Genomic DNA, 24,816 nt, shown 5'->3' with positions numbered 1-24,816 from the left:
AATGAGTCTTAAATAAAAGTAGTTGCTCTTTTCCAAGTGTTTCACCAAATTAAAACCTATAATTAAAATTTAATTAATTTAAAACCCTTTGGGTTATTCTGTTTTTTAAGATCTTGTTTTCTTGAAGTGTAGTTGATTTACAGTGTCGGGTTGGTTTCAGGTGTATAGCAAAGTGCTTCGGTGATACAGGCATATATCTCTTACTGCTGTCTTTGATCACACTTAATGATTTTGAGTGTGCCATTCTTTTTAACTCATTTTGAGCTTCGTTTTGTCAGATACGCCTGTCTTCTTACGTTCTACTTTTAAATTGTGTTCCAAACCCATATTTGTACAGATGCTATTTTGTACCTAAATGCATATTTCATTTTTAAATTGTAATTGGTTAGATATGGCCTGTTTCATAGTTCTGCTAAAGATAAGCTCTCTCCCTGACCCTTTTGGAAGTCTAGACAGTTATTGCTTATGGCCTTTATGCCCTTCTTTATCCTTACATAGTGTTTTAAAAGAATGGTGTCAATCCAAAATGGCCCGATTCCATAATGGAACTGGGAGATGCTTCATTATTATAGCTTGGGACCAAGTATACATGATATTCAGAAAGTATATATAGGGGTATTTCATGCTATGTACATGTACATACTAATATACTAGTCCTGTGAGAACTCTCTTGGTGGAATTTCTTTGAAGCTTATTTAAGTATGTATTTAAATGTATTTTAAATATGTATTTTAACACTTCTCTGTAAATCTGATTTTGCACATATTTTGAAAGTATATGTTAAAGTAGAAAATAACTGACTCTAAGGAATGAGTGTTAAAGCATTTTTCACACTCATGAGAAGTATAAAGTGAATTGGATTTTTGAGCCTTCAGCATAATGTGTGAAGCAATTTAGTTAGTTTTTATGTACTTCTCTTGATTAAGTTCTGTCTTTCTTCTCCAGAGGTTTGGTATTTGGTATTTGTTTAAAGAGGATGACTACAGTTGAATTCAACTATTAGTTGAATAATCAAGTGCTTTTTTTTAACTAAAAAAGTTTTTAATTAAATCATGTTCTTTGAAATCCTCTTTTTGCAAGACTTAATGCCTTGTAAGCCAGTATTCTAAGGCTGTTAGATAGACTTTCATTTTGTCTGCTTCAGAGACGTAAGTCTCACATTATTCCCACTTGTCTTAAAATGGGCCTTGTTTTTTGCATTTAGAATGAGAAAATTTGTTGTGTTTTCTTAAGTAACTAATTACCTGATTTAACAAAATGATCCCAGGTTTGTGTTTTATGAGCATATTTTTTGCAGCTGGAGGCTTGACCTGGCTTTGTGCCTCTGAGGAAGTGAGCTGACAGGCAGGATTCACATGAGTGTAAACTCAGTGAGGTTTTCTGTGCAACATTACGTCTAACAGCACTGCTCCTATATTTGGGTTGAGTTTGAAATGGCCGTCATAACATAGGGATGAAAACATGGAACACCTGATAGGCAGTGCCAAGTTCTGGAAGCACAGTGATTGTTTTCTAATGGGATTATTTCAGAAACAAGTTTATGAAAGGAGCACTTGAATCAGGACAGAACTGAATCCTATGTGGTTCTTATTGTTTGTTAATCTAATCCAACCAGAGAAACAAGAATATTAGTTTATCATTCATCTTGTCATCATCAAGAGAGGCAGTGAAACAACTAGGGTTAATCACAAGTTTTGACAGTTTTTACCTTCAATATAAATATGAAGCACTTCGGTGGTAAAGAAGAATATACATGTATATTTGTACTTGCACATCTGTAACACGTTAACCTACTTTGGTAAGTGCCTTAGTTTGGGCTGCTATAGCAAAGTACCATCGGCTGGGTAGCTTATAAACAGTAGAGATTTATTGCTTACAGTTCCGAGGCTGGAAGCCAGAGATCAATGTGCCAACACAGTTGAGTTCTGGTGAGAACCCTCTTCAGGTTTTAGGCTGCTTGTCTTCTGTCCTTGTTGTTTAGTTGCAAAGTCATGATTGACTCTTTTGCAGCCCCATGGCCTATAGCCTGCCAAGCTCCTCTGTCCATGGGATTTTCCAGGCAAGAATACTGGAGTGAGTTACCATTTCCTTCCCCAGGGGGTCTTCCTGATCCATGTCTCCTGAACTGGGAGGCAGGCTCTTTACCCCTGAGCCCCTGGGAACCTCTTGTACCCTTATATGGCAGAAAGAGAGAGAGAACTCTTGGGGGGTGGGGGGGGTTGTCTTTGTTTGTTTGTTGTGGCAGTGCCTTTTAACAGTTTTTCCTAATATACTTTTTGAGCCTGTCTTTCGCCCGGCAGTTTATGCCTCCCACTCCCCAGTCCCCGTGTTGTACCCCCTGCTCATGGCCGCTGGTTCGTTCTCTGTGTCTGTGACTCGGCTGCTTTCCTGCTGTGTTCACTAGTGTGTTGTACTTTTTAGACCCCACATGAAGGTGGTGTCACACAGTATGTCTCTCTGTCTGACTTATTTCACTTTAGTAGAATGCCCTCTGCGTCTGTCCATGTTGCTGCAAATGGCAACATTCTGTTCCCTCTTGTGACTGAGTATATCCCACTGTGTGGAACACCTCCCCAAAGTCCCACATCCTAATACGGTCACGTTGGAGGTTAGGATTTCATGTGAATTTTTGGGGGGATATATTCAGTCCTTAACAATAGGAAATCAGTAATGTGGTGTTTTAAGTACTAAGGCCTTTGGTAAAAGGTATCTTAAATTTTACCATTCATATTATAACAAAGACTAAAAAAAATCTAATCCATAAAGTGGAATGTTGGCTCCAAGCAACGTGACTGTGTATAATTATGTGAGAAAGGAATTTCTGAATGAGTATGGTGTTTTATACAGGGAAGATGTCAGGCTTCCCTGAATATTATTATAAATAACTAAAAAGAAACATTGAGAAAGCAATGTTGGGTTGGTGGTATTGTAAAAGAAAAGCCATAACACATATTCTCTAAATGATAATTAACTTATAACATTACTATAAATCTCCAGAAGAATACAGATGTAGGAAGAGGGATTAGGAAAGTATAAATAAAGAGCCGTATCCAGAAGCTGTTTTTGAATCCTCATTTTTTGGCAGTCTTTAGTGTCTGTTGCTGCTGCTAAGTCGCTTCAGTCGTGTCTGACTCTGTGCGACCCCATAGACGGCAGCCCACCAGGCTCCCCTGTCCCTAGGATTCTCCAGGCAAGAACACTGGAGTGGGTTGCCATTTCCTTCTCCAGTGCATGAAAGTGAAAAGTGAATGGGAAGTCGCTCAGTCGTGTCCGACTCCTAGCGACCCCGTGGACTGCAGCCTACCAGGCTCCTCCGCCCATGGGATTTTCCAGGCGAGAGCACTGGGGTGGGCTGCTACTGCCCTCTCAGTGAATGCTTGCTCTAGGGAGAACAAAAAAGCAAGGAAAAAGCTGGAAAATGTAAGTATATTGTCAGACGAATCAGTAACCAAATAGACCCTTTTCATCATTAAAAATACACGCTGTGTTTTTAAATTATGTGGATTAATTTGCTGTTTTTTTCTTGGCATAATATTGTTTTTTCATTTGATAAGGAATAACAAAAGTGACAGAATTCATTTAACTCTTCTGAGACTTACAGGAGTGATAATTATTTGATAACCATATTCTTTTCCATCAAAAAAGCTCTTCTTACTGAGTATGATTAGTTAGGTTCACTTTTAAATACTCCTAAGTAATACTCCTATCCATGTTTAGAAAATATTTCCCTTTTAAAATGATTACATTAATTCCATCACTGGAATGTAAAATATTAGCAACTAAACTTGAATGGACTATCAAATGGATGGCCTCTAAAGATGATATCTTTAGTGGTTTCAGAAATAGTGTTTAGAGTGGTTCTTTTGTCTAATTTTCTTAGAGTATTTAGAAAGCTGTAAAAAACACACACAACAATGTAGTAGTCTGATTTTTCTTCAAAACTCTGTTTACCTTTTAACACACAGAGTGTTCCATGATTTTGTGACTAATCAGGAAGCTCACGCTAGGAGTTCTGTATATTTCATCAGCGCAGGCTCATCCTCTCGGTTTGGTTTGCTTTACCTTTTATACCTACACGTTGCTGAGTGCACATAAGCTATAGGTTTTATAGCTGTTCTACATAAGATCTCTCTATTAACTCCAGTGTCTTCTTGAGCCTTTCTCTTCACATCAACTTCATTGTTGTGTAATGTGAACATAATATTACTGAATCTTAAATGTTGAGATCTTTTGGTGATTATAGGGAAAGGGTTGTCCTATGAGGAATCAACCAGAGAGAATGGAAACAAATTCATAGCTGCTTTTTGCTCTTGCCTGTTCCTGAGCTACTTGGACTAGAACTGAATATTGTAAACAGTTGTTCACATCAAAATCCTGCTTAAATTCACCTAAAATAGTTCATTTTCAATTCAATTTTAAGGAAGATAAATCTAGTCTAAAGTAGGATCTTCTGGTTCACAGGTTTTCTGATGAAATCTTGCTGACCAGAAAGAAAATGCTATGGTAATTAAATTAATTTGGATCATTATGTAAAATGTTTGCCTTGGGCAAAGATAGAATTTGGGGCAACATTTGTAAACTCCATTTGAAACTGAATTTTTTTAACATGCCTTGGACTGGCTTTGAAAAAACCTAACTTGTTTTGTTATAAAGTAATTCCATTTAAGGAAGATCTGGGACCAGATCTTTTTACCTGTGCTGCCATTGGTGGACGTCCCTAAAAAGACCACAGTAGTTTCAGGTTTTCACTTTCAGAACTAGGAAAGAAAAAAAAATTCATTAAAAAAAAAAGCACTTAATTTACATACAAAAAATCTGTTCTAAGTTAGGTGCCTAATCGTTCTTTTTTAGCTCAATACTAGGTTGTTTTCTTTTTTCTTTTTTTTTAATGGTAAAGACTGAAGTGGGAAATTTCCTCCTTTTCCATCACTGGTGGGGTGGTACTGGTGCTCACAGGTCAGAGGAGAATTCCATCTTGTTTGAAATGAACATGTGCACTTTCTCTCCTGCAGCCAGTTCTCTGCTGCTGTTTTTCAGTTTTACCTGCTTTATCTCTGCTACCTTCTCTGGTCATTGTGTCTTCTTTCCCCAAGTTTGGAAACAGAGTATTGTGAACATATCAGCAATTGTTCTAGGCCTCTAAGAGTGGGAGACAGACACACGACTTACGGGTTTGCAGCCAAGAAGTATAAAAACATATCCAAAAGGTATCTTTTAAAGAAAGTTACCAATTTCTAGGGTTAGGTGACTCTGTCCCTTCAATCTGGGCTATTCTTCAGAATCACCTGGTTAACTCCTGTTCGCACAATACGTGTGCATGTTTTCCCTGCAGTTACCCACAGCTCAGCTGTTATCGCTCCTAGCTACCACCTTTGGACCTCTTGTTGTTTCTACAGACTCACCCCAGACTTTCCAGTGGCCTCCCATGTTTATACTTAAGTTACTTTCACACATCTTATTTATCATGCCATTATTTCTTCCTGACTTGCCGTTCCCTGTACTTCGAGCCTATTTCATCCCATGTACTACTCACCAACATTAATGTGGTTAATGGCACCTCTACCTTCATAGTTAGGAAGGAAAAAAAAAAAATCTAAGAATATCTTCAGCTGTTTCCTTCATGTGGTACCTAAATCCTTAGTTACCAAATACTCTTTTTGTCCACACTGTTACTAATTTCTCTCTTTTTCTCTCTGCTTCTATTGCCTTGATTTTTGTGTCCCAGGCCCTGAGTTAGACTTCCTATATACATTTTTTTTCCTTTTTAATCTTTGCAGTTACACTGTAAAGTAGGTTGCATTATATCTTTCATTTCACATTTATGGTTTAAATTTGAAAAAGTTAAATAACTTGCTCTAATAGTAAGGAAGTAGCAAATCAGGCTTCTGATGTTAGGTGACTTTATTTATTTGGCTGCACCTCGAGGTGTGTGCGATCTAGTGTGTTGAGCATGCTAAATTGCTCAGTCATATCTGACTCTTTGCAACCCCATGCACTGTAGCCCACCAGGCTTCTCTGTCCATGAGATTCTCCAGGCGAAAGTACTTACCAGAGTGGGTTGCCATTTCCTTTTCCAGGGGATCTTCCCAACCCAGGGATGGAACCTGGATCTCTACTGCATTGGCAGGCGGGTTCTTGACCACTAGCACCGCCTCGGATGTGGGATCTTAGTTCCCCGATAACCTATACTCTGCAGAAGAAGCTCAGCTTTAACCCCTGAACTGCCAGGGAAGACCCGCTAGGTGACTTTGAAGTCCCAAGCTGTTTCCACTTAGCACTCTTTCACCTACCATTTAAGATCCCTCCCTGTTACATACCCACCTGTAAAAAAAAAAAAGTTTTGCACTTTTTCTCTCAGGCATCTTATGCCAGCCATATGGAAATACTTTTGGTCTGTAAACTGGTCATGCTGCTTTATACCTCAAAGCCTTTGCCCCTCATTTGGTTCTCAGCTTGTCTTTCTCAACCCTTGTCTGCTTGTCGAACTCCTGTTCTTCAGGTACCTGCTCAGAGGTTATTTCTGTGTAGCCCTCACCCCTGCCCAAACCCTGGCCCCCTTCCTCATCACCGTAACACCACATCATCACCACTGCCTCTCCTCCACCACCACCACCTGCAGGGAATGCTGCAACTATTATTGGGTTGTGCTATACTTTTACCTTCCATTCCCAACTAGAATGTGATTTTTTTGAGAGCAGTGAGTCTTATTTATCTTTTTTAGTTTTATTAGTCTTACCTGTGATTTGAAGCTCATAAAGCTGTTCTCTCTTTATAAGAAAATACACATCATACTGTTTACCCATTCTGAAGGAAACCGTAATTGTAGAGTTAATCTTCGGAAGTTGTTTGACGTGTATCTGGTTTATGCGTATATTTACCTATATTAAATGTTTGTTGAAGACTCACTAGTGCTAGATGCTTACCAGGTGTTTAAGAGGGAAAGACAGCTTTGTGGGGAAAGGAATGATTTGAATGAGGCGAGCGTTTTTCTATAGGGTCACGGTGAAAATGTCCCTGAAATAGGTGGTATGAATTGGGACTGTGAGAAACGGTAGATACAAACCTTACTCACAGAGAATGGTTTTGATACTGGTCTCTTAGCAGAGTGCTTGCCCCTTAATGGGAAGTAGGTAAACGTTTGTTTAATCACCAGTTAATTTTTCCTGCTTAATGAAGTAATGAAAAGTATGGAATTAGGATGCTGGCATGTAATGGTCTTTTTTCCCTTGTATTGATGAACATTTAAACTTGTAACCTTCAAGGTAAAATTTGGAAAACCAAACTACTCATGGTAATCTGAAGAAATCCTTTTTTTGAAGACATGCGATTGTATGAAAAGATAATTTGCCATTGTATCTTAGAATAGATGGGTATATGATAAATGCTTCCTGTTGTAAGCTTTTAAAACTTCCCTCACACTTTGTTTTTTGTGTTAATGACTTATCCCTCAAAAGAGCGCCTTAAGACTGCTTGTAAAATGGTGATGCACAGTGGCTCCCCCCATGTATGTTTGTTTTATTGTGTTATCCTTTCCTTTTAATGTGACTTGCCCTTACCCCTTATCCTCCACACCTTTTTTGTTTTTGCAGTATCTCTTGCTCCTCCTCCTCCCTCCATCCTACAGGTAACTCCTCAGTTACCTTTAATGGGATTTGTGGCCAGAGTCCAAGAAAATAGTAAGTTTATGTCTTCTTTATGCTGTAGATCAGATTATAGGTGTAAAATGTCATTTATATATGATTGGCTGAATAGTCATTCATTCACCAGTATGTCAGATATTTGATTATTATGAACAAGTCACTCACTGTATGAGCCACTAGTGTGGATGATAAAATAACGAAGATGAAATTCTCTACTTTCAAACAGCTTAAAGTCTGCTAGTGAAGATAAGACAAACATAAAATAAGGCACATGTAAAAAGAGAAATCACATCTAATTGAGGAGATGCTCTTTAGTTACCAGGCAGCCCACCTTTTTCTTTTTTCTCTCTGGATTGCTCAGACACTTAGTCTGTCACTGGAGTTTTACGGTTTTGTGGCTGGCCTGAGAATCTTTCTCCAGTCCTGTGATTCCAGGTGTAAAGATGAACCATGCCATGGTGGGTCCCAGAGAACCAAATTGTCAGTCTGTCTCCCAAGATGCCTCATAGACTGGCAATGAATTTAAGTTGGCCTGTGGTCTGGTGTTGAGCAATGCAGGAACAGGTAACTAATTTTATTGACAGGATGAGTTTTCTTCTAGGGAAGCATTAAAATGGAAGCTCAGGAGACTGATACCTACAAAGCAGGAGACCTGTATCAGCGTTTAGTGAGGAATTGTTGTTACAGAGACCAGTGAACATAATCTGTACGATAGATGAGTTCTCTTGTGAGCAGTCTATATAGGAGGCATGGCACAATCAAAAGGTTGCACGATGGGTGTGAAATCTGAACTAGGGGAATTACACTCATAAAAGAGATAACATCATCAGGCTGATGTAGCCCAGTGCCTACATCTCATAGCAGGGCTGGCCTCACCAGTGGGACAGAAACACTTGCATTCTGTTGCTTAAGACTCCTGCTCCTTTGGAAATGAGCATCGCCAGTGCTAGAATGGAAGCTCTATGAGGTCAGGGATTTTTGCTTGTTTTCTTCACTGGCATTTAGAAAAGTGTCTGACACATAACAGACACTTTTAGTTCCTTTTTTGTGTGTGTGCTTCCACAGCTAACTAAATGCCCCCTTTTTATCAATACATTTCTTTCTTGTATTTTAACTGGTTATAAGCCAGTTGTATTGGCCTGAGGGCTCAGTTCTCTTTCGGGTACCTTTGCATCTCTGTTTGCTAATTTCTGAAAATAGTCTGTTTTACTTGTGTTTATTGGATGGTACCCATGAGCACCTCCAATACTTCCCACAGTGTGATTACCTTTTAGGATGATCTTTTGTCATTTCTTTCCATAGTTGTATACATTTTCTCACCTACAAAGTGTATACAAACAAGAAACTCTGTATATGAGGTGAGCCCTGACTAATTTTATAGACATAGCAGGACTTATACATTCAAATGAATGTTGTCTTCTTCAAAACATTCACCTTGGAAAGATATACACCTATCTTTTGGAGCTGTCTTTATAGCTTTCAAGTACTTTATTTTGAAGATTCTCTCTGGTAGCAGATATTTTGGAAGAAGACTGGAATTATTTGGAACCAGTTATACTGGGCTAAGTAGTACAGCTATAATCTTGTTCTTAAACCTTTCTCTGGCTCCCCGTTGCTCTTTGGAGAGAGGTCAGACTGTTAGAAGACCCTTTCTGCTTAGTACTCTTCAGCATCCTCAGGCCTCTTTCTACTGAACTTTGATCAGCTCTTTTGAAGGGTTCCTACTTTCTTACCTTTGTTTTTGTTACATCTGACATGAAATATCTACCCCCACCTTGGGCCATTAACTTCTCCTCATCCTTCAGGTTCCAGGAAGTCTTTCCTGACCCACATAAGAGATTTGATCTATTGCTGTTTGCCATGATGACTTGAAGCACTGGCTGCACTTAACTATAAATGGAAGATTGGTTGTCCATGTCTCCATGCCTTTTGCTCACTGCTGTATTCCCAGTGCCGAGCATAGTAGCTGGCCATAGCAGGCTTACAGTTGACGTTTCTGAATGAATAATGAAACATGACTTTAAAGTTACTGAATTGCTCATCTCATCAGTGTAGCTTTTAAGGTAAGAGGCATTGGGGTTCAAATTCCTGCTCGTCCACTTACTTTAGGAGTACTTACTTAATCTTGGGAGGCTAGTTTCCACATCCATAAAATGAAGATTAAAAACACCATCTCCCAAGGTAAAGATTAAAATAAAGATTAAATGAATACTGTATTGTGAAGTGCTGAGTAATTGGAACATTTTAAGTAAAAATAGTAGCTTATGTTAATCTTATTACACTGACTCTGAGGCAGTTTTAAGAAAAAAGGAGCAGCGGCAGCATCTTGGAGTAATTTTCTGGTATAATTTCCCAAGGTGATTGTTTTGAAAGGCAAAGTTCTTAGGATCCTTTTCTGTGTGTGTGTTTAATCACCTTACCCTATAAATGCAACTAGGATATATTATTGATTCTTACCATAACCACATGTAATTTGTCCATAAAGTATATGCAAAAATCGTGTGTCTATATTTTTTCTTTACTGAAAATCCCATTAGAACTAAAATGACTATTTCTACTGAGTAAAGAAAGTTTTGAGGTTCATAAAGTAGACAGGTCATGAGTACAGAGTGGCACTGCAGACTGGAAGGATACTGGAACACAACAGAGTATGATGTTGATATGGCTAATCTTCATATTTTAAAATCCATTTGATTTAAAATCCGTTTAATTAGATCCCTCAGCTTAGATCAAAGAGAGAAAATAAAGAGGATTGCTCAGAGAATTTCATGGTAATAGTACTGGTACGTCATAAATAAGCATTAATACTGTTCATTAAAATTGGAGCACTGATGAATAAATGCAGCTTCATTTGGTTTATTTTGTTAAGCTAAGCTCAAATATGTACTCAGCATTTTGAAAGGCTTGGGTTCCCAGAGTTTGGAGATGATATTTTAGACATTACTGCATTCTGATACCTGAACTGTGGAAGCAGATTTCTGTAAGAACACAATTCAAATATTTTAAATTACTGGGTCATAAGTTAGTCTGAATTACTTGAAATTCTGTAGAATAAAAATAAAATGAAACAGACAACAAATATCTTCATGGATCAAGTTACCCAGAGATGTTTGTGATTTCTACCCCACTAATTTTGTAAAAAAAATATTTTAAACTCATTGAGAGGAATGTGGCAGATTATTAAAATCTGTTCACTGGACTCATTATAATTTGTTATAAATGGAGTATGGCTAAAATGTCTAAATTGCTAGTATTTCTGGTAACCACTCCTCCTTGGATATAATGTGAAGCCAAACCATGTTGTACTGATCTTTCTTTGAAAGAAAGGATTATGTATTAGCATAAACAGAGTCCAGAAGCTTAGTTAATAATAATAATTTTGGCTATTCTTTATTCATCATCTATTAGCACTAACCCAAAGGAAGGAGGAAGTCAAGCTTGGAGATTTGAAACAGTGTAGTTGGTGGGGACACTTCTCTTGCCTACTCTTTTTTTTTTTTTAAAGATTATTATTTTCAGGTCTAGGTTTATATTCCTTGAACATAGGCGCTTGGATAGGAAACACTGAACTTTGCCCAGTGTGTAGTTTCGTCACCAGCTTGATACATTCTTAGTTTCAGATGCGCCACCCCCCCCACCGCCTGTGGAAGAGCCAGTCTTTGATGAATCCCCGCCGCCGCCGCCGCCTCCAGAAGACTACGAAGAGGAAGAGGCCGCCGTGGTTGAGTATAGTGATCCTTATGCTGAAGAGGACCCACCGTGGGCCCCACGGTCTTACTTGGAAAAGGGTGAGTTTCAGAGGAATGTCTGGAAGGATGGGAAGAAACCTTTATGTACATACAGGAGCCTGTGTACTTTAATTAATTTCATTTACAAGGTTCCATGTATTGAAGGTCACACTAGTAAAACTTCTGTGACTGATTTTTTGCTTGATTATATAATTTTTCCTGTTGAACATGCTTTTTATGAATGGTTTCTGTAAGGCAAAAATTTTAAAAAGATAGGGTTTTTCTGGAATGACTCAGGAAGAGACTGATTTTTCCAAATTATTTTATTTCTGCTCCCATGCTTTAAAGCATTCTTTTGTGGTATCTTATATCAGAAGTATCTCCATATGAAACCTTCTTCCAGAGAAGAATGGTTTCTCAGTTTCTTTGTAAAGTAGCTGTTTGGCATTTCTTTGGATGAAAAGTTTCTCTGAATGTATCAGCTAACCATCATATGGCAGTCTGGGGACAGAGGCTTCCAGGTGTCATCACGACTGGTCAGCTCAGGAAAAATGTGTGTTGTCTCAGGAATTTTCTGTTAAGGAAGTTAAAGCCACTAGCGTACTGGGTTTCAAAACTGCACATTAGAATCACCTGGGAGCTTGCATTAACAAGTAGTGGATTTTCACTTCTGGCTGAGATGGAGCAACAGTAATCAGATTTACCCTTCCTCCTAAAACAATTGAGAATGAATCCAGGAAAAGATATGAAAGATTAACAGTTTTCAGACACTGATAACAAGTACTGGTGGACTATGATCCCAGAAAGAAGGATCTCAAACATGGTGTGAGCCTTTAATTGTCCTAGCTTTGCTATCTAGCAGTAGTTTCCAGGCCACGGTGCAAGGAGGTGGAACCCCAATAAGCCTGGACGTCTCACTGAGTAGAGAAGATAGAGATCAGAGTTTTGGGAGGCCACGGAGTATAGGTAACTACACAAAGACAAAGGACAGAGCTCTGGGATAACCGCAGAAGAGTCTCCTTGAGTCTTTTGACAGCGTGCCGATCTGTACATGCATGTGAAGAAACTACCTAAGATTGGAGAAGGAACAATTAGAAAGTAAAAGGCAGAAAAAAGTCTCGGAAATAACAGGCCTGGGAATAGTTCATGCTCCCAAACCAGTGAGAATAGAAAGACCTTGTAATACACAAGGCATGGAGAAGAGGCCCCAGAATTGTGTCAAAATTGTGATTTGTGGGGCCAAATTAGCACTAGACTATATAGGTTGCCCTGGACTGCCCTAACAAAAGTTTAAATGCAAACTCTGAAAACATCCAACTGATTTCAAGTAACTTAAGGCTCCAGGACAAAACCCAGCGCTGTTGAAAGGACTTAACAAACCAGTGCACCAAACAGTACGATTCTTAGTGACCAGCATCCAGTCAAGAATTACAAGACATGTAAAAAGACAGGAAAATATAACTCGAAACTAAAAAGAAAGACAGTCAAAAGGAAAGACCTAGAAGTGGCAAGATGTTGGAATTAGCAGACATGGCTATAGTGTATAAATACCACATATATCCAAGAAGGTAAAGGAAAACATGAACATGAGAGAAAAGTAGAATATGTTGTTGTTGTTGTTTTTTTAAAAAGAAACCCATATAGAATTTCTGGAGATGAAAAATGCTATATCTGAGTGACACTTAGAAGAAAAGATCAGCAACCTTGACAATATGACATTAGAAACTATCCAAAATGAGGCACAAAGGAAAAAAACAAAACCAGCAACAGATGCGTAAAGCAATATCAAATAAACTTTATTCACAGAAGACATTATCTTTTATGTAGCAAATCCTTAGGAAGGAATCTACAAAAAAAAGCTCATAGAACTAAAAAGTGAACTTATCAAGATGACAGACTACAAAGTTAATTTGCAAAATTAGTTGCATTTTTATATACTAGCAACAAACAATTAGAGACAAATTTACAAAATAATACCTTCTGTAATAACATCAAAAATATGAAATACTGAGGGATAAATTTGATAAAATATATGCAAGACCTGTATGATGAAAACTATAAAACTGAAGATAAATAAAAGTCTAAATTGAAATAAATGTTTTTTGACCATTATTGCGAAGAGACTGTTTTGCCAAATTAATATATAAAGTGAATGCAACCTCAGTAAATATTCTAGCAGTCATTCTTGCAGAAATTGAGTTTAGTCAAAACAGTTTTGAAAAAGAAGACTAATGTTGAAGGATTTAAACTACCTGATCTCAGAGTTCTAGTGTGAAGCTACAGTAAGCAGGACAGTGTGGTATTGGTATAGAAATAAAAAAACAGCGGTATAGAAAATAGAACCCAGAAAAAGATCCACATGTGTTTTTTGATGAAAGTGCAAGATAATTCAATGGGGAAAAGATAAACTGTTAACAACTGGACGTGCATCTGCAAAACATGAACTTCCACATTTATTACCTCACTGTACACAGAAATTAACTCAGAATGTATTTAGGCTGGAGTGTAAAACTGTAAAACTTTTAGAGGAAAATTGAGGAGAAAAACTGTATTCTGGGATAGGAAAAATTTTTTGTAGATAGCACATTAAAAAACATGAAGCTTAAAAGAAAAAAGTCAATAAATTGAATTTCATTCAATTAAATTTTTCTTTTTTAACTCTGATGTTAAGAATGATGTTATATGACAAAGCCAGCCATATAGACTGAGAAGAATATTTACAAAATACCTCAGGAGACAACTTGTAGAAAAAAAAGTTTGAAAAACATTTCATCAGAAAAGATGCATGAATTGCACATGGAAAGATGTTCAACATTATTAATCATTAGGGAAATGCAAATTAAAGCTACAGTGAATCAAACTACACCAGAACATACCCTCTGGAATGGCTACAATTAAAAACAAGATGCCAAATGTTGGAGAAATGTGGTGAAATAGGAGGTGGTACAGCATACATCACTGGTAAGAATGCAACATTTCAGCCACTTCAGAAAACTGTTGGCAGCTGATTCGGCAGTCCCTTACCACACATTAATTTATGAGGAACGAAGGTGTACAGTCCCACAAGTACTTAAACTCAAGTGTTCATAGCTGCTTTTAGTCATCATAGCCAAGATTGGAAACAACCCAGATGTCTTTCAGCTGGTGAATGGATAAGCTAATTGTGGGTCATCCATCCATTCAATGGAATACTGTTCAGCAGTGGAAAGGATTAAGCTACTGGTTCTTCCTGGCTCTGACAGCAGGTAAAGAACGGGTAACGGTGGATAAAGAACCCACCTACCAATGCAGGAGACTTAAGAGACGTGGGTTTGATCCCTGGGTTAGGAAGATACCCTGGTGAAGGGCATAGCTACCTACTCCAGTATTTTTGCCTGGAAAATACCACGGACAGAGGAGTGTAGTGGGCTGTGGTTCATCGGGTTCAAAGAGTTGGACACAGCTGAGCAACTAACACACACAGCAGTCTAAATGGACCTCAAGCGTCATGAAAAAGAAAGAAGGCACAGAAGATTCAGGCTTTATGATTCTTTCTAAATGAGATCCAGAAGATGAGTGGTTTGGGCTTCCCAAGTGGCATTGGTGACAAAGAACTCCCCTGCCAATGCAGGAGACTTAAGAGATGCGGGTTCAACCCTTGGGTCAGGAAGATCCCCTGGAGGAGGGCATGGTAACCCAGTCCAGTATTCCTGCTTAGAGAATCCCATGGACAGAGGAACCTGGTGGGCTCCACGGGGTCGCAGAGAGTCAGACAGCCCACAGACATGCTGGCAGGTGAGGGAGTTCACCCAGGGGCACAAGGACACGGGGATGACCACCACGGTCCAGTGCGACGGTTGTGGTGGAAGCTGTTCATTTGTATGTGTCCTGGTACATACACGTATCAGAATGCACTGAATTTTACGCTTAACTGATTGTGTTGTGTCTAAATTGCATCTTAATAAAGCTGCTTCTAAGAAAAGAAGTACTCTCTAGGGTGTGGCCCTGGACATTGGCAGGCTCTGCAAACTTGTTAGCTGACTTGAACATGGTCCTGGACAGAGGGATGCCAGGACAGGGATGACCGTTTTCAGTTCTGAAAAACCAGCTTAGTGATTCCTTAAGAGGAAAGCATAACGAAAAGATACGCTTGTTAAAAAATCTACTCCTCAGTGAATATGCAAGAATCTGGGGAGACTTGTAAGAGAGGAAAGTAAGTTTATTTTCAGTCCAAATAACTCTTTAAAAGAAAATGCCTGATATTTTTCAAAGTTTATCTTTGTTAAGCTCAAATCTTTTAAAATGTAAAAATCAGATAAGCTCTTCCTTCCTCTTTCTGGCAAAACAAAAATAACCAGCTGTGTTCAGCTTATGACTGGACTGCTCTTTGAGTGTGTATCCACGTTAAGGCTGTTGCCCGATGTCTGTCTTTGCTCTTAGACTTAGATTCATAGACTTTGCTAACAAAGTTTGTAGACTTAGCCCTGGTTCTCACGTGTGCCTGCATCTAGGGTCACCTCGGGAGTGCTTAATGTGTCCGTGCTTCCAGACCTATTAAATCAGTCTGTGGACAGGGGACCCAAGCATCAGAATTTTTTAAAGTTCCTCAGATAACTTCAAGGTTGAGCAGCACTGCATAGGTTTATCCTAAGTGGAGATAACTTGTATATATAAGTATCTTGGTTGAACATCGGTAGAGAAAAGACATTTTCTTGTATTTATTGTGTGCCTGGCATAATGCAAGACTTATTACATGTGAGACAGCCCATTTTGCAAACTAGAAAACTTGAGGTTCAGAGTAACTTATATAACAGAAAATGTGTTGGAGATAGTATATCACAATAGTTATTAATGATAATAAAAAGGGCTAACATTTATATAGAATGTTTACTATGTACAAGACCCTGGGCTACATATTATATGTGCATTGCCTCATTTATTATAACAGTGCTTTGAGGTATTAGCATTATTATAATACCCATTATATAGCTGAGTAAAAAGCAGTTTAGGAAAGTGAAATATGTTCTGTAAAATGTTAAGTGGTATAGCTGGGATCTAAACTTGACAGCCTAACTTCTGAGCCCACATTCTGAACATTGGCTTACGCTTGAACTCTCACAGACCTGGGATCGAGTCTTGGCTCTAATTTTTACTGGCGTTAAATTATTTGTGACAAAATGACTTATTTGTCAGTGCCGATTTTAATTCCCTTTCTTATCAAGTCATCTGTTCATGTGTTCCTCCAGCTCAGTGACATAATTTCTTGGTAGAAGCATAAGCAGTGTATGATAATTTATCAGATAGCATTTCTGTCCTCACAAGACTTGTCTTATTCATCTTTGTATCTCTAAAAATCAGAATGGATGCTCCATTAATGATTGTCCAAAAATGAATGTGCCAGTCATTCTGAGGAGTCCAGAAAGCTTCTCAGTGAACATGGCATGTGTGATGTGCTTTGAATGCTGAGTGTGAGTTTCTCAGGCAGAGAAGAGAGAGAGGAAGGGCCCTCCAGTCAGAGAGAATCCTCTGAGTTGAAAGGGCATGGTGACTAATGTCCTGTGCCCGGGGACCTGGTGAGTTGTCAGGAGGGAGGGGGTGAGCTAAGGGTGCCGGAAGGGAAGTGAGTTATAATTAATATTGGGAGGCCTTGAATACCAGGAAGAGGGTGTTTGGAATTTTTTTCTTTTTGAAAAATCTGATAGTAAAGGAAAATTGTGGAAGATCTTAAGTAGGTTAATGATAAGTTCCCATTTACTTATAATTTTTTTTTTTAAAGATACCTGATAATAGTGTAGAGTGCATTAGAAAGAAAGAAAAATAGGAGTTGGGTACCTTTCTCAGCAAGAGACTAGGGCCTCAGCTGAGGTGGCGGTGCTGCAGATGTTGTCCACATAAATAAACAGACGCAAATGGCAGTATTCTTCCCGCAGCACTGACTCTCAGTTCTCTTAACTCCTTCAGAGTTGTTTGCCAAAAATCAGTTGATGTTCTGTCTTTAAAAATTATGTTTTATATGATGTGTCATCTGATAACCTCATTAAAGTCTACCCTAACTGTCATTGAAAGCGAAGGAATGGGAGCCTCCCCACTTGTGAACCGGTGGGGTGGTCTGGGGAGTCATTCTCGACTTAACACCATGCTGGTAATTTGAATTGGCTCTTTGGCCCCCAGGGTGTTTCTGCACATAAGCATAGCGCACCACTGTAGTTTTGTTAAGTAGGAGAAAGATAAACAGGAAATGAGAACTTTTATGACTGATGCTTGACTGATGGTATCGTCCCAGGCAGACAGATCTAGATGCAGGATTTTAAAAAATCATGTCACTCACGCTGCTTAGAAAGTCTTCAGGTGCCCCTGGTGACACGTGTATTCCAGCCTGAAGACTGAGCACGACGAGGGCGTTGACTGTGACGGTGGAGGAGAGTGTGGGTCTGAGAGGTTCAGAAGGCCTGGGATTAACAGGATTTGCGGTACTTTCCTCTGAATTACTTTGCAGTGGGTTTACATTTCTGTCAGCATCAGGAATGTTATCAATCCAAAAAAACAAAAGTCAAAAATATTAAGTTGACTGGGAATACTAAATACTCTACATATCTTGTATTCTCTTTAAACTTGTATGTCATTTAATTGTATTTGTTTAGGTGTTTGGTTATACTTTGAGAAATACACACAGACTCTTTATAGTTTCCGCTAAAGTATTTTCTGGCATCCTCCGTCACACTACTGGCAAATATTCAGAGTTTAGGAAAGCTGTTGAATTTTCACTAAAGCAGGCCAGAAATCCAAGTTAACTGGAGCAAGTTTTACTATCTCAAAAGTCCCTGTTTTAGTTTGTTTCTTATTTGTTTAGGATTAAGGTTGCATAAGAAACAGTCAATATATGCTTCTCAAAACAGAGATTTTATTGAGTGAAATTCCGAGTGGCATAATAAAGGTACAGAAGATCTTTTTATAGAAGGTTTAGTTTGAGGGAGACTAGTAAAGGGAATGGCTACCCACTCGGGTATTCTTGCCCACCAGGCTCCTCTGTCCATGGAATTCTCCAGGCAAGAATACAGGAGTGGGTTACCATTCTCTTCTCCAGGGGATCTGCTCTATCCAGGGATCAGACTCAGATCTCTGGCATTACAGGCGGGTCCTCTACCATCTGAGGCAGTGCGGAAGCCCAATATAGGGTGTCCCAATTTAACTCTACCATTGAGGAAAATGTAATACTTAAGAACCAAAGATTGTCCGAGAAATCATTGACAGGCCCCAGTTAACAAGTGATTTAAGTAATGAAAATCACAGGAGCGCTCACAGGTATCTGTTTTCTTAACACTTTCAGTCTGTTACCCTGGAGGTGTTAAACTGGTGGCATAAGACAGCATGTGTTTTCAAAGAATATATATGGTAGATGCCATCACTCACACATTGTCACTGTTCTCAGTTAACAGGCATAGGCTCTCTGAGAAGAGAGACACAGTCTGCTAGTCCCTCAGTTTCACTTTCTCACTGGCCTCTCCTAGTTTATCTCATTGCTCTAGTGTCACTCCAGTGTTTAAAGATGCATGTTTTTACGTAATATGGTGCTTTAACACAAGCTCTACTGAAGAAACAGCCATCTTTCCCCATTCTCGGATTGTGTGTATCTCTTCAACAAGACTGATCAGTAAGTTTGACCAAACATTACTTTTTGCCATTTATGAAGTTTTGAACCTAACTTCAACATGGAATTCCACTGTAGAGGCTGGGTATTAGGCAATGAACTTGGGGGTGGGAGGCGGGGTGGGTCCTGTGTTGAGAAAGTCAGTTTTTGATGTGTTGCAGAAGTTCGAAAGGGTATTCATTATTTGGTTCTACCTTTCCATGAATGTTATTCTTCTTTCATATCCTTTTTTTTCCCTCCTCTAGTTGTGGCAATTTATGATTATACAAAAGACAAGGAAGATGAGCTGTCCTTTCAGGAAGGAGCCATTATTTATGTCATCAAGAAGAATGACGATGGTTGGTATGAGGGAGTTATGAATGGAGTGACTGGGCTTTTTCCTGGGAATTACGTGGAGTCTATCATGCATTATTCTGAGTAAAGCTCAACAGGGCTGTCTCCCTCACAGGAATAGTCAGGTCTTCCCAGATTATCGAAAGGCCCTGGGGATTCCCCTCCAGTGAAATGAATGAAGGATACAAATGACAAAAGCTACCTTTTTTTTTTTTTTTTTTGGTTTATCCCTCAGTATTAAAACAAAAAAGCAAGCTGAATTTGAACAAATGGATCTTTCTGCCATCACTTATACTATGCTGAGCTGTTTGGATTGAAATAAAGTGACAGTTTCTGAATATATCAGAGGTATAACAGCGTAACTATGTGAAACAAATCAGGTTAAGACTGATTCAGAAAAAAATCTGGGATCTTTCTCAGGAATATTGTACCCCTTGGGATTTCTCCTCCTGCGGAGCCTGTGGCACTGGGCGACCTGCAGTGCCTGTGCTAAAGGGTGGCCGCGTGGCCCAGTGCGTGCCCGAGCCCACACTTGCTTCCACTTGTATGAGGAGGGGGAACCGATATTTAAGTATCATACATAACCATTTTTGTAACTGTTTCAGATGGCCTATTTCCTCTTCGGCACTGTAAATTCTGCATTTTCTCAGCACTTGAGTGCTCCGAACAAGTTAATGTTGAGCTGACTTGCATCCCTTCATGTTTCTCAGTTCGTAGATTATGAGATCGATTTGCGTCTCCATTCTGAGGGTGGTTTGTCTTACTGGGCTGCTCTGGCTGTGCGCCCACCGGGGTGACGGTGCGGCCGGCTGCAGGGGCTCAGGTGGGCGTGCCGAGGTAGACGGAAGGCTCCTGAGGTTCTAGACAGGTGGACAGGAGGAGTGCCCTGCTCACGAGGTTCAGTTCCTAAACCCTGGCCTTAGGTGCCGTTTTGAGGAGTAGGATCTTAGAGGTCCGACCAACTATTTCTTTACTTCTTTCACTATTTAGGAAACAAACAAAAAAATTTTTTTTTAAGTTTATTTTCAATTCTCTTGAGAGTCACTGGGAATAAAAGGCTCGCTCCTGTGCTCTCTGAATGTTATTAATGGCAAGTGTTAGCTACTGTTGAATTTGTTTACTCACTTAGAAAAGATAACTATTCCTCTGATTCTGTGTTTGGCCTTTGCAGTAGCTGCTCTTGGTGAGAATCTCAACCTTCTATTTCAGATTAAGAATAGTGGGATGAGTGGTATAAGGCCAAGTGCTTATCCAAGTTTTTTTTTTTTTTTTCCTTCATCTGCACAATTACAACTTTGAATTCAGTGGAGTTTGGAAGGCAGATGACTTTAGTCATCTCTTGTGTAATAGATATTGAAAAAAATCCAGGAGGCCGGGCTGTTGGGCAGGTAAATACCGTGGTGACGCGCCCGCTCACAGGCCAGAGCTGCCACGGGTCCGTCCTGGTCTCGGTGACCTGGCCGGGAGAGAGCTTTGCAGGTGACTTCCCCGTGCTGGGTGAGAGGTGAGAGGCGGCAGCCGAGTGTATTTCAGACATGGGCCTTGAACATGATAGCGCAGGTGAGGAACGTGACTGAAAAGTGAGCAAGTGTAGTAGGTGTGAGGGAGTGCAGACAGAGCTAATACTCTACCTATGAATCTATTACCAGAGCACAAAACTCATCACCGTGTAGCTGAGACCCAGATAGTGTTTCCTTAAGAATTTTGTTTCAGAGTTGCAGGTTTTTTTTCCTCACACATTGCAGTTAGCAAAGATTTCCCGGAGACTGCATTTCATTTTCATTAACTTGCCTCCAGTACACTGTAAATTACACTTCATACTTTGTTAGGTCACCTTGATACTCTTAATTCCCCGTCTTCCTTCAAAGTAATGGCCCTTGAGTGTCCTCTGAGCCTTCAGCTTCATTATGGATGCAACCAAGACTAGACTTGGAGAGGTTAAACTCTTTTAGTGTTGGTGTGTAACTAGGAAAACTGTTTTGAAATTAGATGTTCAAAGTTATTTAAATAGTTTTTTGCTGAGAAAGCTTAGTGGACTAATAAAGCAGAAGGTATTTTAAAATCCAGCAAATAGCTCCCACAGCTCCCACCTTCAGAAGCCCAGAAGACAACTGTGCATAAAGAGTTGGTGGTGAAGGAAAAAAAAGTTGGTGGTGGTCAGCTCGCCTGTTGGACCCCTGCTGGATTGGGGAGCTGAGAAGATACTATTGAAGACCTGCAGCACAGGGATCCATGGGTCAGCCGACTTTTCCTATATTTTTTAGTACTAGTGTGTGTGTAGTTTTTTGTTTTAAAAACAATACCTGTTGGATTTTCTGCATATTTTATGTTTTTTGTACAGTTTTAAATTCTGCATATTGTTTTGGAAGGATACTATGTAATGATGATGGGCCAGGCTTAAAGTCATTGGAGACTTTTAATATTTCATAGACTGCATGTTATTAATAGTCTGTGAGGGTAGTATTTGTTTTATTGTAAGTTCATCCCATTGTAAAATAAACTACAAGATGGTTGGTAGTAGGAATTCTAAACGAGTGCAGAAATCTTACATGCTACATAGTATTGTGGCAAAGGTGATTCAGGTATAAAATCTGCTGACCAATAGGCAACCATTTTATTGGGCTAGAGGAGGTCCATTTCCTCTTGAAGTGTTTTTGACTTGTGTCCACTCCCTTTTGCCTTTTAAAAAAAAAAAAAGAGGGAGGGATTTGACTTACAAGTTGTTCCCTTTTTAAAAGTATTACAATTGGACAGGCCATGGGGATTTCAACGAAAGCATATTTTCTTGGTGACCTTATGACCTAGGCAATAAGTTGAAAACCTAAATCTTGTCAACATGTCGAAATCTAGATTTGAGAGATTGAGCCTGTTTGAAATACATATGAATCCCTTACAGTGTCTTGTTTAGTACTTCCCATCTTTTGTCGACTTGCTTTTCTGTCTTCTCCAGGACACCTGCTATTCCTACCGCAGGGTTAAGGACCTGCATTTTGCTGTGTTCCTAAGAGTCACCGAGTGAGACATTTTCGTTCCTCCTCTTCCCCTCCTGCTGCTGTTTATTACCCAGCCAGAGAGACTTTTCTGTGTCTTCACAGTGGTCTCTGTAATGTAGCTGTGCGCCTCAGCAATCTCATGATCACTAAGATTTTTGTGTCTGAGAGGCATGAAAATGACAGTGTGCTTTTATCCTCTTATGCTCACTTTCTTTTAGCAGGTGACCATTCTGCATTAAGAATTGGTACTTTTTCTTTACCTTTCTTCCTCCATGGAGAGAGCATGGCATGACCTGAAGGCCACCTCTCTTGGAAAAGGCTTTGATGGAGGAGCTAGCAGGTGGTTGACACATTTTGGAAAAGAATGGGGATCTGCATCACTTCTCACCTGTTTTGCTTCTGAACTTCTTTGGCCAGAAACTCCTGATCAGTGTTAAGGTGATAATTTCCCTCACGTGATTTACTTAGAGTTTCAAAGCTAGATGAGATTTCAGAAATTTTAGTTCAGTCTCATTTTACTGATGAGGTTAGATGTTTCATTTCAGTAACAGCTAGTTAACAACAGTAGGATCCCTGACTCAGCGCCTGGTACTCTTTCTGCAACTGTCTTAATTGTGTTATATGTTTATTTTAAAGTTCTACTTGATGTCTTCAGGAAGATACTTGAAAAGTTAACACTATGTTTCAATTAATACAATTCAAAGTGTTGTTTAAAGGAGTGTATTGAGTGCAGCCTTAATTAGTAAAAGTCACCTTCATTTTAGCCCTTTTGAAACTACACTCAGTACAAAGGTCTTTTTCATGAGGCAGTGTCTCAGCACTGGAAGGAGCGGCACAGCCTTGTTTGAGAGCCTTAGGAAACAGTTCCTGAATGGAGGCAACGCGCTCATTACCTTAAGTTTGTTTTGTGCTGAGCTTTGTTGATTTGAGAATCTCATACTTTAAAAGAAAAAATTGACAAAAAATGACAGGGCCTGTGTATAAATGATCCTTGCTAAATATCTTGAGGTTTTTTTGTAAAAAAATTAAAAAGCAGACAAAAAGCTTATTTTCACATTAAAATGGAAATGTCTTTTGCAACTTCAGAATTCTATGGAAAAGCAGTTTTTATCATATTTTGTGTCCATGCATCTTTTTCTTAACAAAATAGTTTACAGAGAAGAATGTAAACAATTTGTGATCTGGCCAGGTGTGCTTACAGCTCCCGGAGGGAAGGGTTGGTGTTACGCCTTCAGTAAGAATGATGTAGGAAAACCTGAGGGAGCATCTGTTGCCAGTAATGTTTCTTGTGTGTGCCATTAAACCACCTCCAGATGAGTTGGGGGGACATTTCACTTTTTAAGTTTGAAACTGTATTTGGAATTAATTGTTGCTGTGTACTAAGAACTTGGCCTAAATAAAATCCTACAAGGTATATCCAAATGTCTTTGAGAACGTATTTCTGCAAGTAAGCTTTTTGGCCGTGCCGTGTGCAGCAGCTCAGTTCCCTGACCAGGGAGTGAACCTGAGCCACACCAGTGAAAGCCCGCAATCCTTACCACTGGGTGGTAAGTTACAAGTGCTGGCGTGCCGCAGTCCATGGGGTCGCACAGAGTTGGACACGACTGAGCGACTTCACTTTCACTTTCCTTCATTGGAGAAGGAAATGGCACCCCACTCCGGTGTTCTTGCCTGGAGAATCGCAGGGACGGGGGAGCCTGGTGGGCTGCTGTCTCTGGGGTCGCACAGAGTCGGACACGACTGAAGCGACGCAGCAGCAACATGATTGTAAATACATTCAAATCCACACTCACACGTACCTTGACACGGCAGTCCAACACATGATTGCGATACCAAGACTTTCAAACAAAAAGCAACCTCTTTTGTTCTAGTTCTTACCCAACTGTGTTGTTTAAAGGGGTAAAAATGTTATTTTCAGTTGAACACATCAAATTATAGTTTACCTTCACACTTTATGTGCATGTTACAATCTGTTTTGGGTACCTCAACATAAACAGCAAAACCAGGTTCTTACGGTGCCGATCCACAAACAGTCCAGTCCAGTTTAGATGTTTAAATGAATCTATGTATTCTTTTTATTAAGGACTGGATAAGCTGACATAATGGAAACACGTAAATTACACTGACCGCATGACTACTGTCCTAAGCCATTACAATAGTTTACTGACAGTAACTTGGCAAGAATAAGTAACTTGGAAAATAACTTAATCCAGCAGTAGAACAAAAACATCGTCAGTAGTACTGAATATATCTCTCATATATATATATCTATATATAGGTTTGCACAATCAGGGAGCAAGGCACATAATGAAATGAGTGTACATTTAAGTAGAAGAAAATAATAGCAACAAAGCTGAAAGAAAAACTGTAACTTCATCTTTACCGAGCTGTGCGTAATCATCTGAATAATGTCCTCTATTCCTGTACTTTCAATGCAGTTCCTTTTGCCTTTTTCATGCTTTAAAAAGCTATATTCCTACATTGTATATATTTAT

General features: G+C 39.3%; 1 protein-coding gene across 16 annotated transcripts in view; it reads left to right on the top strand.

Moving 5' to 3' along the window:
• Positions 1-23,743, top strand: part of ABI2 (abl interactor 2) — a 104,129-nt gene extending 80,386 nt beyond the window's left edge. For 5 of the 16 annotated variants that reach the window (XM_065930765.1, XM_065930773.1, XM_065930762.1 and 2 more), the window contains 2 exons: positions 11,255-11,428; positions 19,241-19,657. In XM_065930765.1, the coding sequence (XP_065786837.1) occupies positions 11,255-11,428; positions 19,241-19,416 (350 nt within the window). In that variant the 3' untranslated portion in view covers positions 19,417-19,657. Of the gene's footprint in view, positions 1-7,589; positions 7,677-11,254; positions 11,429-19,240 lie in introns of all 16 variants that reach the window. The other 11 variants (XM_065930763.1, XM_065930770.1, XM_065930759.1 and 8 more) reach the window with 4 other exon arrangements.
• The last annotated feature ends 1,073 nt before the right edge of the window (positions 23,744-24,816 follow it).

This window comes from Muntiacus reevesi, chromosome 3 (assembly GCF_963930625.1).
Source record: "Muntiacus reevesi chromosome 3, mMunRee1.1, whole genome shotgun sequence".
Classification (NCBI taxonomy): domain Eukaryota; kingdom Metazoa; phylum Chordata; class Mammalia; order Artiodactyla; family Cervidae; genus Muntiacus; species Muntiacus reevesi.
Note: the sequence above shows the minus strand (reverse complement) of the source record. Positions and strands in the feature narration are given on the sequence as shown.